The following is a 16,368-nucleotide window of genomic DNA, read 5'->3' as shown; positions in this document are numbered from 1 at the left end:
CGCGGCGGGCGGGAGCAGCGCCCTCGGTGGCGCTGGCAGGGGTTACTGGGCGACAACACCGGGGCCTCAACGCGCCGCAGCGCCTCCCACGGCCACGGCCGTTAAAGGAGCGAAGTCCCTCGCGAGTGCCACCCCTGCCGGGGCACGGCCGCGTCCCCGACCCGCCGCCGGGGGCCCGGCAGGCTCGGAGCGCGCGCGGCGGCTCAGAGCCGGGCGTGGCGGCGGGGCCCGGCGCTGCGGGACGGGGCGGGCGCCGCGCTGGGCTCCAGCGGCGGGGCGGCCCCGGGACAACGCCGCAGCCCCGGCGGGCCCCGGGCCCCAAGGGCCCCTCCCCTGCGCGGCCGCACCGGGACGGGCGGCCCCGGCCCCGGCCCCGCCCCCGCTGAGGCCCTGCCGGCGCCGAGACCCCGCGGCCGGGGCGGGGCCGCCGCGGCTCCCCAACCGCCCCGCGCCGTAGCCCATTGGCCGCGGCTCGCGTGACGCGCGGCACGGCGCCCAACCGGGAGCTGCCACACGGCAGATCCGGCTGGCGAGGCGGGACTTCCGGTCCGCGGCCCCCGGTGCCTGTTCCCCCGCCGCCGCCGCCGAGCAGGGAGCGCAGCCCCGGCCGCCGCCGCCATGTCCGCGCCCCGGCCGCCGCCCGCCGCGCTGCTGCTGCTGCTCGCCCTCGCCGCCCGGCCCGGCCGCGCCTCCGACGTGGTGGAGCTCAGCGACGCCGATTTCGAGAGCGGCCTGGCCGAGCGCCCGGGGCTGGTTCTCGTGGAGTTCTTCGCGCCCTGGTGAGGGGCGGTGGGGGGCGGCGGGGCGGGGCCGGGCCGGGCCGGGCCCGGGGGGCGTCTGGCGCGGGCGGGAGGGGCGGGGGCGGGACGGGGCGGGCTGGGGCTTCCCCGAGGGCCTAACTCCTCCGTCTTCCCAGGTGCGGGCACTGCAAGCGGCTGGCGCCGGAGTACGAGTCGGCGGCGACCCGGCTGAAGGGCATCGTGCCGCTCGTCAAGGTGGGGACTCGGCCGCGGCGGCTCGAGCCGGGGGGGCGCTGACCTGCGGGAGGCTCCCGGACAGACTTTGGTCAAATAAAGGCGTCGGTGGTGGAGCCCTCCGGTAGCCTCTGCCCGTGCACGCGCCTGGCCTTCCGTGGCCCCTGGGAGCCCTGCCAGGCTGCTCCGCTTTGAGGGCTCGAGCGCCAGGGAGCGGTCGGGAAGCTGAAGTCTGTGAGGGCTGTGGCCCGTTCGGTTGGCCTGCAGAGTGTGAAAAGGGTGTGTGCCGCTGCCTGAGGGAGGGCCTCTCCCAGGCTGGGAGGAAGACAGGCTGGGAGGAAGAAACCTCCTGTGAGCTGCGTGGTCCTAGTCCAAGAATTAGTGTGCGATGTAGTCACGGTGTTGTCCCGTGACTTACAAAGTAAGGGACGTTCTTCAAGAGTTTTCTGCCAGAAAACTTGCGTAGTTTTGTTAAATGAGGGTCTTCCTGTTCCTTTGTGGGAAGTGCTATGGGCTCCTGTTTGCTTCAGGCATGGCAGGAACCGTTAGGGTTGGTAATGTGCTAAGAATGGTCAATTCCTGTTAAGCCTGTCATTGATTGCAAAAATCTACTCTTTCTCAAATTTTTTTTTGGCGTGTAGTCGTGTCAAACCTACAATTATTTAATCTTTCCAGTATTTCGTCAAATATTTTTCTGGGTCTTTTATTACCTCTGTGCTGTAACACCCATTACATCCTTCCCTGTTACTGATTTCTCAGTGGTAGTCTGTGTAATGAGTCCCCATTGGACCGCTTGGTTGGGTGCTAGGCCTGGGTTCTAATCTTCTACATGTCAGTCACAAAGATGCTTCTCAGATCCTTGCATTTTGCGTGGAAGGAATCCAGCCTTGGTTAAAAGCATGTGAGAGCTTTCCAGCCATCAAACTTCCAATTTGTGTGACGGTGTGGGTAATGGCAAAGCTGCTTTTGCTTGGGTATACAGGTTGCTAGGTCGCTGAGCGGCAATATTTCTATTTCTTTAGGTTGACTGCACAGCAAATTCAAACACCTGTAACAAGTATGGAGTCAGTGGATATCCCACCTTGAAGATTTTTCGAGACGGAGAAGAGGCAGGAACCTATGATGGGCCCAGGACAGCGGGTAAGAGCTTGTTAGTCTCAGCATCTCACTTGCTGAAATAGTGCTGGAAGGCAGGCCCACACTGAATAGGCTTGTATCGGGGACGTTAAATGTACTGAGAGATACAAAGAAGAATCCCGCCTACACGTACACATTGCCCCTCCCAGAACTCTTTGTGCTGTGAAAGTCCTGGATGCTTAAAGCTCTTCTAAAGGTGAAGGTTTCTAAATTGTCTTTCAGCCATAGCACCCTTGATGGGTGGTATGCAGAACATGCTTGAGGGGAAGACCTCATACAGATAACTTCTTGTTCCATGGTAATTAATCTCTGAAGTGGTTTTGCACAAGTGAGAGGGTGTTCTGTGTTTGTCTTGATGAGCTTTCTTGGAATGCATTATTTTAACCAGTACAGCTTTCTGGTACACCCAATAGGCGTACCATGCGGCTCCTGGTATGAGAGCATTGAAAAAGATCCTTTTTGTAAGGGCAATGCTCCGAAAAGCTCTGCCTTTCTTAGATTAGTTTTCAATGTGATGGCATGGAAATACTTAAGAGAAAGTGCTGATGACAGTCTTTCAATTCATATCGTATTTATCACGTGGCACCAGGTGTGTGGATTCTGGAGAAACAGCTTTTGTTTTAGGAAGCTTGAAAAATGTCTTTTAGAACTTTGTATTCATCCCTTTAATCATTTCGTTTTTCTTTTAAGATGGAATTGTCAGTCATCTCAAGAAACAGGCAGGACCTGCTTCAGTGGCTCTCAGTTCTGTGGCTGATTTTGAGAAATTCATCGGTGATAAAGATGCTTCTGTAGTGGGTGAGTAGAATCAGTGCAGCACTGAAATGAGTGGACGCTTGGCTCTGGAAAATCTGCTGGGAATATACAGTGAAAGGATGAGAGGCACTATCAGACTGTAGCAAGGGAAGTAGCAGCTGGATGTGAGCAAAAAAGTTTTTCATGGCAAGAGTGAAAAAGCACTAGAACGTGTGCCCGGAGAGGTTTTGAAGCTTTCAGTCTTGGAAATTTTTCAAAACTGAGTTGGTCAAAGCTCTGAGCAATCTGACCTGTCCTTGAAGCTGGTTCTGCTTTGAGCAAGAGATTGAACTTGGTGACCTCTGGGGATTCGTTCCAACTTTTTTTCTTTTGATTCTTTGACTGTCTTTCAGACTTCTTGGCACTGTAGTGTTTGTTGTTTTTTTAAGCTTGTTGCTCTTTTGGCTGACTGACAAGAGGTAGCTTTTGTTTTCTAGAAGGTACACTAGGGTGGTATTTGTCAGCATTGTATGAGCTGATCATGGTTTACAAGTGGCAATAGCAGTTTTTCTTTGTCTAGATCAGAATGAGTATTGATCAGCAGTCCTGACCTTAAGTACCATTGGCTGTTGTTACCACTAGCAGTGTCTCGTGTGGTTGTGAATAGAAATGCTCAGAGGACATCTTTCTTTTAGATGAATGACTAATTCTTGAGTAACTTCCCGCTGATGGAAGGGAGGGAATGTTTCACTAAAAATGGGAGAGAAGCTGTCAAAGACGGGCCTGGACATGCATTGGAGGACTTGATTCAGAAGACATCTTTCAATGCATTGTAAAGATAAATGATGAGAGCTGCACAATAACTGTTGCTGAGTTGGTTTGGGGTCACCATCTGTCTTTCTGCTGCAGGCTTCTTTGGAGACGCATCTGGTGATGCTTATTCTGAATTCATGAAAGCTGCCAACAACTTAAGAGATAACTACCGTTTTGCACACACCAGTGAGGAGCAGTTGGTGCAGAAGTATGAGGAAGATGGAGAGTAAGTTGTTTAATGTAAAGATTTCTTGTTATTGAGACATCTGGAACAAATTCATGGATTCCAGTTCTTAACTGGATTAAGCTTCTGAACATAGTTTAAGGTATTGTTGCTTTTCCAAATGCCAGGTGTGTGTGTGTATACGTAGGTAGTTAAATGTCTGGAATTGAGAGTTGCAGGATGTGGAGAGTTAGTGTTTGCCTCCAGGTGGGAAATGTCTCAGCAGAGGTGTTTTGCCTCCCCATTGCTTGCTACGTTCTTTATAGTTTCTCACTGTAGAAGGCCGTGTCCTGTCTGAATAATGGAAAACAGCCTGACAGGTAGATATAATGCAATAGTGCCACCGAGAAACTAGCCAGTCTTGCTGCATCTATGAACATCGAATGGGGGTAGTCACTGGAGATCAGGTTTTTGCTTCCTCTAGCTGCTGCCCTTTGGAAGCTTAGGGACACTTTAAACTAATTCATGATATCTGCTTCCCCTCAGGGGTATAGTCTTGTTCCGTCCTTCACGGCTCACGAACAAGTTTGAGGACAGCACTGTCAAGTACACAGAAGACAAAATCACCAGTGGAAAAATCAAGAAATTTATCCAGGAGAACATGTGAGTGTTTCCTTACTGGAGAACATGATAGATGCATCTATCTGGAACTGGATTCAGACCTGTCAGAACTCATTTTTTCTCTACCTGGCATTGCTGCTGCTTCCTGTTTAGTTTCCGTAAGAGCTGTCTTTCAGGCACTGTGTCCTTTGGGATATCTCCTTTCTTTCTGGAAATCCTGGCATGGTTGTTGGCATCTACTCCATAATCTAGCAACTATACTTGTATTTAAAAAATAGTGAACTTCCTGAGAAGTATGCCAAATTTGGCTTTAATTAGGCCAGATATGTTAACTGACGTTGTGGCTAGAGATGGAGATTTGACTTGGTACATGAATGGGCAAAGTGTTTCTTACTTGGGTCTTACTGCTTACTGAACATTCTTGAGTGTGAAACAGGAGTGTACTGTATCAAGACAAGGTTTTGGACAGTGAAATCAAAGCTGCTAACCTCTTTTTCATTGATAGCTTTGGCATCTGTCCACACATGACTGAAGACAACAAAGACTTGATCCAGGGGAAGGACTTGCTGGTGGCATACTATGATGTGGACTATGAGAAGAATGCAAAGGGCTCCAACTACTGGCGTAACAGGTACGCAGTGGCCGGGGTGGTGTTCATCTGCTTCTCTTATTTGGTCCCTGTGTTAGTGCTGTTCCAGAGTTCCATTTACAGAGTTTCTTAAAACTGTTCGTATGGGAATTATTCTCTCTCAGAAAAATTCCAGGTGGGTTTCTAATCAAAACTACCAGGCTGGTTGCTGTCTGCAGAACCAAAGGCATTTATCATTTGGAACCTCACCATATTTGCTTTTGGATCTCTAGTCCCTTGACCTTAAACTGAAATTTCCTTGGTAAGGTTATATGGTATTCTGTTTTTCTTATTCACCACTGCCTTAGACCTTAGTGATCAAGCTGATGGTTAAAAGATGAATGCACCTGACATTTGCACAGGCTTCATTCAGAATAAACACAAGCTTGCTTGCTTACTCTGCTTCTCAACGCCACTTCTGTAGGACTTACCTATGCTGAATGTATCACTTCACACCACTGAATCCCTTGTCCAGTGTGTGCCTCAACTTGAAAGGTGTTATGTCATGTAGAAAATAATGTTCCAGGGAATCATCTTTGTTTTCTGTTGTTTTTTTTCTCCTCAGAGTTATGATGATTGCAAAGAAGTTCTTGGATGCTGGCCACAAACTGTCATTTGCTGTTGCTAGCCGGAAAACCTTTGGCCATGAGCTGTCAGAATTTGGTCTAGACAGCAGCGTGGGTGAGGCTCCTGTTGTTGCCATCAGAACAGCTAAAGGAGATAAATATGTCATGCAGGAAGAATTCTCGTAAGTTTTTGAACTTAGCAATGTTGCCTCTCTGTTGATAGACTTTTGTCTGGGGGTCTGTGACCAGATCATACTTCATTAGCTTGGAGGAAACAGGAAAACTGGATCTTCCTGATGGAAGAAATGACTGCTGGGTCAAAATACCTTAGTTGTCAGGTGTGCTTTCCTACCCTCCAGAGAGCTTCCCAGCCCCCCTGTTTTTATACAAAGGTACAGAATTAAATTCAAGTTATTTAATGTCTGGTTAGGAATTAAGATGTATTAAAGGGTACAGGTGGGAATGGTTATACCTTTTTTTATTGAGAAAAGAAGAAACTTAAGGGTGTTGGAAGGCCTAAAACCTTGAATGGGGTATGCATCCAGCCTCCTGTCAAAACTCTAGTGGTTTCTCTTGTGCTTGTTCTTGGGTCTTCTAAGTTGGCCCCAGACTGGTGCTCTCACAGATGCAAGTAGCATCTGTTATGTGGGTGGAAGGAGCTTATTTCAGCCTTGAAAGTTTTTGTCTCTCATCCTGTATGTGTCATGGTGGCTGTAAAATGTCACTTTGCTTTCAGCCGTGATGGAAAGGCTCTGGAGAGATTCCTGCAAGATTACTTCGATGGAAATTTAAAAAAGTATCTGAAATCAGAGCCTGTCCCTGAAAGCAATGATGGTCCTGTGAAGGTGAGTGCTGTATCAAGGGTAGCAGCAGCTCCTACTAGTGGCTGGAGAACACTTCAGCGGCAGCTTCCAGTCATATGCCAGTATCCCATACTGTGAATGCTGTGTTGTGGCATCTTGAGAAGCCTATCCTGTGATAGATAGAAAAAGAATTCACTCCTTTTTATGTTGCAGTTTTCTGAGGCAAGGGGGAAATGCAGCTTGCAGTTTTGATTCCATACTGTTCTGTCAGCACAGTAACTGCTGCTTGAGCACACTAGTGATTTGTCCTCCAAGTGTGAAATCATCACAATTTACGGGGATTCTGCAGAGGCCTGCTGTTTTGACTTGTGCTCCCCCATGGCATGGCTTTCGAGCTGGTCACAACTGCACCGTTCCTAAAAAGTTACATGTTCATCTCATCAGCTTAGGGGAATGGTATAATTCCTACTGTACATTCATCCCACTAAATTCTGCCCTGAAAGAAAGTATTCCCATGGTTTGGCTTTATGATGCGGGTGTTACAAGGGAATGAAGGGCACGTTTTTTTTTGTGTGCATGGGGATGCCCTGGCCAGTCTGGCTAAGCTCATTTTTCAGTCTGGAACTAGTGGAATTAAAAATTAGCGATTTTACCATCCTCCTGCAATGTTACCAGGTCCAAACCTCACCTGCAGGTGGTGCCAGTATCTTACGTCTTTTGCCTGCAAGTTAAAGATGTTACAGCTTGGTGAAGGGCTGTGTGTTTGGTCATTTTGATGCTTGCTGTGTAGGTGTGGTGTGAATCCTGCTGTGGGAGAGCCAGGCTTCCTGGGGCATAGTATATGGAGTATGTCATGTTACCTCACCGCTGACTTACAAAAAAACTAACTTGTCTGATCAAACTCTGTCAGGTGGTGGTTGCTGAGAACTTTGATGAAATTGTTAATGCAGAAGACAAAGACGTCCTGATAGAGTTTTATGCACCTTGGTGTGGCCATTGCAAGAATCTGGAGCCCAAATACAAAGAACTGGGGGAGAAGGTAGGTCCTAGGACTCTGTTGCAAGTGTAAACTAGAACTTTGCAGCGCTAAACAATCCTGCAGGTTCTGTCTGTCTAGCCTTTATGATAACAGGGCATGATTATGCCTTCTTGAGGACTTTGCTTGGCATTGCCTGTGAATGCGGAAGTGTATTAGCAGGATCTGGAGCATGGTAGCAACCACGCTGTTAGGTTTAGCTTGCTCTTTTTGCTCTGGCAAGTAAATATTCCCTGATTCAGTGACTGTCCTCAATTGGCGAAGTTCCTCTTTTAGGTCCTTTCCCTCTGAACGATTATAGTCTCTTGTCTGGTGAAGGATAACACTGCCCTGTGTATTTTCAGTAGTGGAGTAAATACAGCTATTTTCTCAGATCCGACCAGTGTTTTCCTATTTGATTGTCAGGCACCTTTCCTACATCTAAAAGATTGAAGGTAGGTGGTTTCTCCGGGGTCAGCATTCCCCAGAAGTTATACCAGACAAATTCAGCAGGTACCTTTGGGAGTTGTATGCTGCATACAGCTGAATAAGGAGGGACTTTCTTCTTGTGCCCCTGTTGAGGCAGAAGAAAACTGCACAGAAATTTGCTGATCTTTTTGTGTACAGTGTGTACTGTCCTGACATCACTGTCTTTGCTGATTGTTTAGTTCCTGGTGTTAACTACTACAGATTGGTTATTAATATGCTCTTTCTACTAACAGCTCAGTAAAGACCCCAATATTGTCATTGCCAAAATGGATGCTACAGCCAACGATGTGCCTTCTCCATATGAAGTCAGAGGGTAGGTGTTATTGCCATTATAGCACTGCATCAGTGGACCAGTTCAGGCTTCTGTCTCTGACCAGCAGTCCCTACAGAAGAGCTGAAAGTGTTTCCTGGGGTGGATGGGAGCTCAGGGGCAACTGGCATACAACTGTTAGGCATTTGCTTAGTGTGAAGAAGTCATGTGGGATAAAAACTACACAGATCTGTCACTCTCCTCTGGGATTCTGGTGTCCTGGCCATGCTTAAAGACCTGTCTCACTGAACCCCTTCCTTTGCTTTAGAATCTGCTATGATTCTGGTCTCGGCAGCGTAAGAACAACACTGGAGTTGCTTTTATGAAAACTGTTCAGCTTGCAAAACTGGTCATAGTTGTGGTCAGCCAGCTGTGCAGACAGGACCAGGCTTTTGGAGGTCATACCTTCTGGCATAAGAGCTGGTGAAGCTGTTGCCATGCTAAACCAGAGCAATGCAGGGTGCGAGTTCCCACAGTGAGTGTTGGCCTGATAGTCTGGAAGGACAGAGCCTGAAGAAAATAGCACATCCTGAGCTCAGGCATCTATTCTATTTCCCCAGCTTTCCCACCATTTATTTTGCTCCAGCTGGCAAGAAGCAGAGTCCAAAGAAGTATGAGGTGAGTGTTTTTCTTCTCCTGGGGCTTCGTAAAAAAAAAAAAAAAAGATAAAGTAGAATCCAAGTGTCCAAATAATGCGGAGTCTCTCTGGAGTTGTGCCTGGCACTCTGTCCGGTTACCCTGGGAACACACCTGGTGGTACCTGCTGGGAATGTTCTGCTGCATGCTACAGATTCACAGGGGAGAGCTCTGCTTACAGTTGCTTTGGTCTCCTGCCTGGCACCTGAACACCACCCCCACACACACAACCCAGCAGAGGGAAGTCCGTGGGGAGATCAGGCTCTGCCTTACTGTCTTGTGCTTCCTGCAGGGTGGCAGAGAGGTGAGTGACTTCATCAGCTACTTGAAGCGGGAGGCAACCAGCACTCCTGTGCTGCAGGAGGAAGATAAAACCAAGAAATCCAAGAAGAAAGCAAAGGAGGATTTGTAAAGTACCCACTCACCATCTTGTCAGGATGAGCTCTGTGTGAATTGGGGAAGCACTGGGCAGACTGGGGCCAGTTCTGGGTTGTGAAGAGCCAGTGACCATGTGGGCTGAGGGGCCCCAGCTGCTGTATCTAGTTCTGTTTAATTTCCTGCCGTCTCTTAGCTGCACTGTTGTGGGGCTCCCCAGACTGGTTTGTTTTGTGGTTTGGGAGGGGGTGGGAGTAGGGTTATTTTCTAATTTTTTTTGTACATTTGGAGAAGTGAAACAATAAAATGACCCCCTTAAACCAAGGTGTCTCTGTCATATGGAGATCTCTCAAACACAGCATCAGGCTGCTGCTGCTCTCTAGTCAGCACCTTCCTACTGTGAGTCTAGTTTACTTCAGAGCCTTTAGGCTGTTTATCTCTTTGTCCAGATATGGAGTCCTCCCAGAGTATAGTAACAGCAACTGCCCCAATGGGTTGTGCTGCAGGTGCTGCAGCTGTGCAGATTTAGGGTTCAGGGACCCTGTTCATAAATGCTTTTGCTGTCTGCATGTTGCCTGGTAGGGCAGTAATGCTGCTTTGGTGACTTTAGAGGTACATAGTACTTAATGTGACTGCTGGATCTAGACATGCAGACTTACAGAGCAGTATGTCATCAGGTTTGATCAGCAGCATACCAGCAGCAGCATTAAGTAAGCTTTTAAATTTTGCAAAATTAATTGAGTGTAGGGGAGGAGCACTAGTAACACCATACTACCCAAACACAGGTAAAGCCAGTGATGGTGTTTTTCACAGCCAGTAGGCTTGTTGAAGATCTGTTGTCTGTACTTTGTGTGTGGTTAAGACAGTTAATTAAGACCACTTAATTGTAAGATTATTTTTTTTGGTAGAAAGCAGACTGTAGCAATGCCTTTCTCCAGGAGAGGAATGCAATCCTATTCTCCAGTCAGATGGTGTGGGCTGTGACTGACTGTCGTGGTACAAGCAGTCCTAACTTTCCCTGTCCCAGAATGTGCTGATTGGAAAGGTCAGGAGTGCTGTGGTGGGTGAACAAAGATAGGCTGTTGCCCTGGATATGAGTTTCTCAGGATCTGTGTGGATTGGAACAAGGAACAGCAGACTTATGAGGTATTACTAAGGTGCAGCAATTACCATGGTAAGAACTAGTGCTTGCTTTGTGGTTTCCTCCCCCACACTTCCAAAAGGCAGTGTACCAGTTTTTTATTGTTGCTGAAATCTTCCAGGTACAGTAGATCGTACAACACTTAGCACATAGTTTTCTGGCTACAGCAGCTATGCAGTTCTGAAATACAAGAATTTCTACTACATCAGTATACTAAACCACATCTACCTTCTCTACTCCGCTGATGGCTGCCAAGTGGTCTGTGTCCAAGCACAGGTATCAAGGCCCCATTTTGGTGGTGTCCTAGAGCAAAATCTGACCCCCTTGCACCTCAAGCTGGTAGGATCCCTGAAGCTGGCTGCAGATCCAGACACTAATGCAAGAAATGGGACTATAACAAGCCCTATTTATCTTCTGTAAAACCACACTGGAGTGCTGGTTCCCTAATGGACAAAGTGCTGTCCTGCTCTGGGTAAGAAGCAGCTTTTCCCATCCTTGTCATCTGGTCTAGTCTGACTTCAGAACCGGTGGCAGCCAGGTACTGAGCACAGGTGACATTCTTCTAAGAGCATGGCTGAGAGCCTGCTCTTGGTGAGTGTTACTGCCTGTGTCCTGGCCAGGTGCTTTGTTGCAGAGTAGACAAACATTTCACATCTGGCAATGCAGCACGGCAGGCAGCTGAGGCAGCTTGTTTCTACAGCAACCTGGCAGCTACCCCTGGGCTGTGGGACATTCTTCAACATCACCCTCAGTCTAATGCATTTTTGGGGACCTAATTTTTCCAACTCTTCCCCTGTTCCAGGAAGAACAGGTCCTGAGAAGCAAAAAAAAAAAAAAAAAAAAAAAAAAATAGGAAAGGAATCCCAGCAGTGGTGTGCTTAGGAGCTTCCTCTTTCTTCAAACTGTAGAATCAGATTTTTGATGTGGGAGAGCTTCTGGTGCAGGTATTCACAGCGGTTCTTCTCCTGCTGGTAACTAGGATAACTCTGAAAGGAAAACAAAAAACAAAAACAAAAAAAAGAACAACAACAAAAAAAATAAAACCACACACAAAGATCAGCTCCTGGAGGGACCCCAGTACCTGTTGGGCACGCAGCCTTACCTTCTTGAAGTGGCTGTATTCATACAAAATCTTAGCTTCAAGTGCCTGAAAGCCAAAAGCAGGAGATGAGCAGAAACAGCACAGCTGCATCACCCGTGGCCCAGGTCTACTGCTTGCCTTGCGCTCCTCTGTTCCTTGCTTCAATGTCTTCATTCTAGCTCCCAGTTGAATGAATTTCTGGCTCACACTACCAATGCGAGCATGCAGATAGCGGTACTCAGCATAGTCTGCGCTGAACGCTGCCTCGTAAGATCTGCATTGCTCTGCTGAGCGGATGGTATGGTATTTTCTGCCACAACGAGGAGAAAAGGCTTCTTTTCCGTGTCTTCAAGAGCACTGCAGTAGAGCCCTTGCTGGTGGCAGGGCAGGGGCCTGGCCATGCTATGTTGTCTTGCCAGTGCCCTCAGCATGAGCGGCAGTGAGCACACAGGGCTGTCACGCTGCTGTGCCCGGGACCTGGCTTGCAACCTTTGCTGCTGCTGCCACTGGAGGCTGGACAGGCAGTTTGGTCTCAGCCTGTCCAATGCTGTGGGACTGGGCCAAATTGCCCAAATCATCAGGATGATGGTGTGTGGTAGGTAGTGGCAAACTCAGGGTGATGATATGATACTGTGGTAGCTAGTGCCAAACTCTCTTACCGCAAGTAATCCGGGATCTCTGCTAAGGAGGAACTGCTGGGCTGGGACCTGGTGTCTGACAAGGAGACGAGTGAGGATTAAAGCCCTCCCAGGGCCTTCTCCTCCCACTCAGCCAGAACCTGTCCAGCACTCTGTCCTAAACCAAACTGGCAGGTGCATGGCTCCGCTGGGCATGGGGGCCATGAGGCTGGGCAGCACATCCAGGCATGCACCATCCCTGTGTTCACCTTGGCTCTGGAGCCAAAACCTCTCCGCTTACCAGAAGTCCTCCTTTGGGCCACCCACCTCCCTCCCATGGTACCCTAGGGTCTAGTTCTGCAACACAAGCTGGCCAGGCCCTGGCCATGCCCCCCCCACCTCTGGGTGCAGAGCAGCGCTGCTTGGGGCATGGGGTGCCCTCCTCCTGGTCATTGTCCTCCTCTTCTCTGCTCTCCCCCCGTTCTGCACCCTGCAGCTCCCTGGTGTTGCTACTCGGGGGCAGAGGCCCAGCCTGCTGCTGGCCCCGTGCTCCTGGCTGCCTCGTGCCAAATGTCTGCAGGCAGCTCCGGTGCCTCTTGCTGACTCTTGGGTTGGAGAAATCCAGCAGTGCCAGGCGTTTCTGAAAGAAAACTCGCTCTGCCTCGTGCCTGTTCCAGACCCCTGCTCCAGCAGTTGGTGCTGCATGCTTCTGTCAGCTTCAGCCCAGGGCTGCGACATCCCTTGCTTCATGTCACAGCCCTGGCACACCCCAGCCACTGGGCTGTCTGTGAGCCAGGAGCTGCAGCAGGGCCAGCCCCTGCTGCTACACAGGGCACAGGGGTGGCTGGGACACAAGGCAGGAGCAGAACCCAGAGCCCTGGGGTGGCTGGGCTCCATGGGAAGGGGACACAGTGAAGAAGCAGCTGGATGCCTTCGGGAAGCAGACACCCAGCCAGGCCCTCTCCTCCTGTGAACCCGGGAGCTTTCTGCTGCCGGTGTCCACAAGCACTTACCACCCCCAGACGGTTTCCACCAGCACCTGGAGGGGAGCCGCACTCCAGTGGTTGCTGCAGGGGCACCAGGAAGGACCGGGCTGCAGGGCCATGGGGCTGACTGCTGGAGCACAAGAAGGGGGGTCACCAGAGACCTAGGCTGGGGAAGCGCCTTCGGATGCCTGGTGCCTGGGCAGCAGAAGGGTAGATCCAGCTGTGCCTGGAGGGTGCTGAGCACCTGGCATCACGTGCAGCGCGCCCAAGGCAAGACCCCAGCAGCAAATGTGCACCTGCAGCCCCCTGCTCCTCACACCTCACCCCGGTCCCCCGGCTCTACCTGCGCTGCAGCAGGGCAACCTGCCGACGCTCCTGGGCCGTGTACCCTGGCCAGTCCTCCTGCACCCGCCCCACCAGCGACTCCTTCAGGCGGTAGCAGCACTCTGTGGGATCCAGGTCTGCCACCTGCACAGGGAGAGCAGCAGGTGCGTGTCCCGCAGTGCTCACATCCCAGAGCTGAGCTGCCCCAGCGCCACTCACCTCCTCCAGTGCAGCCAGCAGCCCTGCCCAGTCGGGCCTGCCTGCCTGCGTCCCCGCCAGCCGCTGCAGGAGCTCATGCTTGCGGTGGGGCCGCAGGGCCAGGAGCTGAACCAGGCTTTGAGCAGCGGCCCTGGGGCTGGCTGCTGTTGGTCCGTGGTTCTTGCCCTCGCGGATGTGACAGAGGGAGCTCTGCTGCAGCACGCTGACCGTGCCTGCCTTCCTGGGAGCCGTGACACCTTTGCCTGCAGACACACCCGGAGAGAGCAGTGTCAGCACCTGGCAGAATCACACCAGGTCTCCTCCCCCATCACACCCAGTGCAGCCCCTGTGCCCCCAGCCAGCGGTGCCCACCCCACTGTGGGTGACAGGACAGGAACCCGGTACCGCACTCGCAGTGCCACTGCTGGCTCCTGCTACCTGGTGTGGCCCAACACCCCCAGACTTGCAGAGCTGTTGCTCCTGGCCATGGCAAGCAGCTGCCACATCCCAGAGCCAGCAGGTCCCAGGAGAGGCAGCATCCCTCTCCTGGGGGTACAGCAGGGGCCCTGCAGCCATCACACACTGGTGGTTTGCCAGCATGCGGGTGTGGGTCCTCAGTGTGGCCTCAGCCTGAGAGGCAGCAGAGGCTCAGCACCCCCTGAAGCACCCTGCTTACCATAGCCAGGCACAGCCACATCTGGCTCAGCGACTGCTCTGCTCCAGGGCTCCTTAGATTGGGACACACGCTCCCGCAGCGGTGGGTAGGTGCCCTCTGAGGCACAGACTGTGATTTTCTCCTGGATGCTGCCCACTCTGTCCAACCAGCTCTGACCTAGTCTGAGAGAAGACAACATCTCCTGCCAGCCAAGCCCAGCCCATGCGCCCTATCCCGTGCAAAGCCCAGAGAAGACCTTGCAAGGCGAGCACCCCAAGAGAGGAGGTAGCCTGTCCCCGGAGAGGCCCTGTCTCCAAGGCTGCTGCTACCCCAGCATACTGAATGCCCCTGCAGGGACTGTAGGCTGAGGATGCTGCAAACAATGAGAGGCTGTTGGGGATTTTCAGACCCCAAAAGTCCTGGACTGCCACTGGGGACCGTGAGCAGGATAGGACATGACTGGGGTCTGAACAGTGATGGGAAGCAGTGCTCACGGGCAGTGCTCGCACCCATGGGTGTCCGCAGCACCGTCAGCAGTGCCAGGGCTGGGGCTGACGCCGTGCTGCTGGCACAGGTCGAGTGCAGAGGTGACCGGGAGAGCGGGAGAGGGCTGGCTCCGGCGGGGTACGAACGAGCAACCCCGTAGCCCACCGGACCCTTGGCTTGGCGGCGGGGGGCTCACCGGGGCACTGCCAGCCGCACACACTCGAAGCTGGCCTGCGGCTCGTCCCAGCTGCAGCGGGAGAGGAAGAAGGCGAAGAGCCGCGGAGAGGTCCCGGGGCCTCCCGGCACCGTCAGGCACTGCCGGCGGGGACCGGCTGTCAGGGCCGCGCCCCCCCCCGAGCCTCTCCATCCCGCGGGGCGCGGCGGCTCCACCCCGCGGCGCCGCCCCGGCTCCCACCGGCGCCACCGGCACCGTCCCGCGGACACCGTCCCGGGGCGCTCCGAGCCTCCCCCGGCCGCCGACGGCCCGGGTGCCGCGTCCCGTCCCGTCCCCCCTCTTTCCCCGGTGCCCCGATCCACTCACCCCCGGCTACCCCGGGCGCCCCGGTCCCCCCGAGTCCTCCCCAGCCGCCGTCCCCAGCCCCACTCACCCCCTGGCTCCCCTGGAAGGCGATCGCGGGTCCCGGCGCCCCCTGCAACATCGCGGGACGCCGTGAGCCCAGCACAGCGCCGTTCCCCCGCGCCCCCCGGCCCGCCCCGGTCCCACCTGCCGCCGCTGGCAGCCTCGCAGCGCCCGCGCCGCCGCCTCCGAGAGCCGCACGTGCAGGAGGCTGAGCCGCGGGCCCCGCGCACAGCCCCGGTACCGGAGCCGCCCGCGCAGCTCCGTCCGCGCCCGCGGCATGGCCCGGAGTGCGGGACCGCGCCGGGCGGCACCGGGGCGGGGCGGCACCGGGGCGGGGCGGGGCGGCTCCGGGGCGGGGCAGCCGGTCCCGGGCCGGTCCCGGCGGGACCCCCGCGGCAGAGCTCGACCTGAGCCGGCTATTTTTGCCGGCGGCTCGCAAAGCCCTGCCGTCACCGCTAATCCCCTTAGCGGCTCCCGAGCATTAGGTAACGGCCCGGCGGGATGCGCTCGTGGGCGCCCCCGGCTCCGGGCTGCCCGGGGCAGTCGCGGGGCGGCGGGGCCGGAGGCGGCGCGCCCGGAGCGGGCTGGGGGCTGCGGGAGCCCGCCGCCGAGCCCCGGGGAGCGAGGGCCCGCCCGGGCCGAGGCCGGGTCACAGCTGCGGGAGGGGAGCGGGGCCGGGGGCGGGCATGCAGGGACCCTCGGCAGGCGGCGGCTCCCCGGAGCGGGAGGCGGGGGCCGGCGAGCGGCCGCGGGGGCCGGGCCGGGGTAGGAGGGTCCGGTTCCGCATGCCCCACACCACCATCGCGGTGCCGTCGGGCCGCGAGGAGGAGCAGCTCTTCTACCGGCGGCTGGACGGACTCGCGGCGCTGGGCCCCGCCGGTTTCACGCCACTCTTCGCCGCTGAGGGCTGGAGCGACCTGACGGGTGAGTGCCCGGGCGCGGGGAGCCGGGGCCGGGAGCCCCGGGCCGGGGCGGCGGTGCCCGGGGGGCGGCTCTCAGGGGCCGCCTCCCGCAGAGGACCGGCTGCTGCGGAAG

General features: G+C 54.0%; 2 protein-coding genes across 2 annotated transcripts; one reads left to right on the top strand and one right to left on the bottom strand.

Moving 5' to 3' along the window:
• Nucleotides 1-508: 508 nt before the first annotated feature.
• On the top strand, nt 509-9,589 carry PDIA3 (protein disulfide isomerase family A member 3). The gene is made up of 13 exons (XM_035568898.2): nt 509-779; nt 917-995; nt 1,997-2,114; nt 2,802-2,909; nt 3,756-3,885; nt 4,369-4,485; nt 4,949-5,074; nt 5,637-5,819; nt 6,374-6,482; nt 7,351-7,479; nt 8,178-8,257; nt 8,815-8,872; nt 9,183-9,589. The coding sequence occupies exons 1-13, from the start codon at nt 619-621 to the stop codon at nt 9,300-9,302; spliced, it is 1,518 nt and encodes a 505-aa protein (XP_035424791.1). The 5' UTR covers nt 509-618; the 3' UTR covers nt 9,303-9,589.
• A 1,695-nt stretch (nt 9,590-11,284) lies between these two features.
• On the bottom strand, nt 11,285-15,612 carry ELL3 (elongation factor for RNA polymerase II 3). The gene is made up of 8 exons (XM_050713054.1): nt 15,478-15,612; nt 14,950-15,068; nt 14,289-14,449; nt 13,634-13,875; nt 13,434-13,558; nt 13,118-13,220; nt 11,509-11,553; nt 11,285-11,392 (listed from the first exon to the last, which is right to left on the bottom strand). Exons 1-8 carry the CDS (start codon nt 15,610-15,612, stop codon nt 11,285-11,287), a joined length of 1,038 nt encoding a protein of 345 aa, XP_050569011.1.
• Nucleotides 15,613-16,368: the final 756 nt, after the last annotated feature.

Source organism: Cygnus atratus, chromosome 11, assembly GCF_013377495.2.
Source record: "Cygnus atratus isolate AKBS03 ecotype Queensland, Australia chromosome 11, CAtr_DNAZoo_HiC_assembly, whole genome shotgun sequence".
NCBI lineage: Eukaryota > Metazoa > Chordata > Aves > Anseriformes > Anatidae > Cygnus > Cygnus atratus.
The sequence above is the reverse complement of the archived record's forward strand: the minus strand, read 5'-3'. Positions and strand labels throughout refer to the sequence as shown.

What these genes read in the sequence shown, in the direction of transcription:
- PDIA3 (XM_035568898.2), top strand. Translation starts at nt 619, where the DNA reads ATGTCCGCGCCCCGGCCGCCGCCCGCCGCGCTGCTGCTGCTGCTCGCC. An exon ending in GTCATGCAGGAAGAATTCTC is followed by an intron (nt 5,820 to 6,373) that starts GTAAGTTTTTGA and finishes CTTTGCTTTCAG; the next exon opens with CCGTGATGGAAAGGCTCTGG. An exon ending in AGAGTCCAAAGAAGTATGAG is followed by an intron (nt 8,873 to 9,182) that starts GTGAGTGTTTTT and finishes TGCTTCCTGCAG; the next exon opens with GGTGGCAGAGAGGTGAGTGA.
- ELL3 (XM_050713054.1), bottom strand. Translation starts at nt 15,612, where the DNA reads ATGCCGCGGGCGCGGACGGAGCTGCGCGGGCGGCTCCGGTACCGGGGC. An exon ending in GAGGCTGCCAGCGGCGGCAG is followed by an intron (nt 15,069 to 15,477) that starts GTGGGACCGGGG and finishes CCCCGCCGGCAG; the next exon opens with TGCCTGACGGTGCCGGGAGG. An exon ending in GTGCGGCTGGCAGTGCCCCG is followed by an intron (nt 14,450 to 14,949) that starts GTGAGCCCCCCG and finishes GTCTTCTCTCAG; the next exon opens with ACTAGGTCAGAGCTGGTTGG.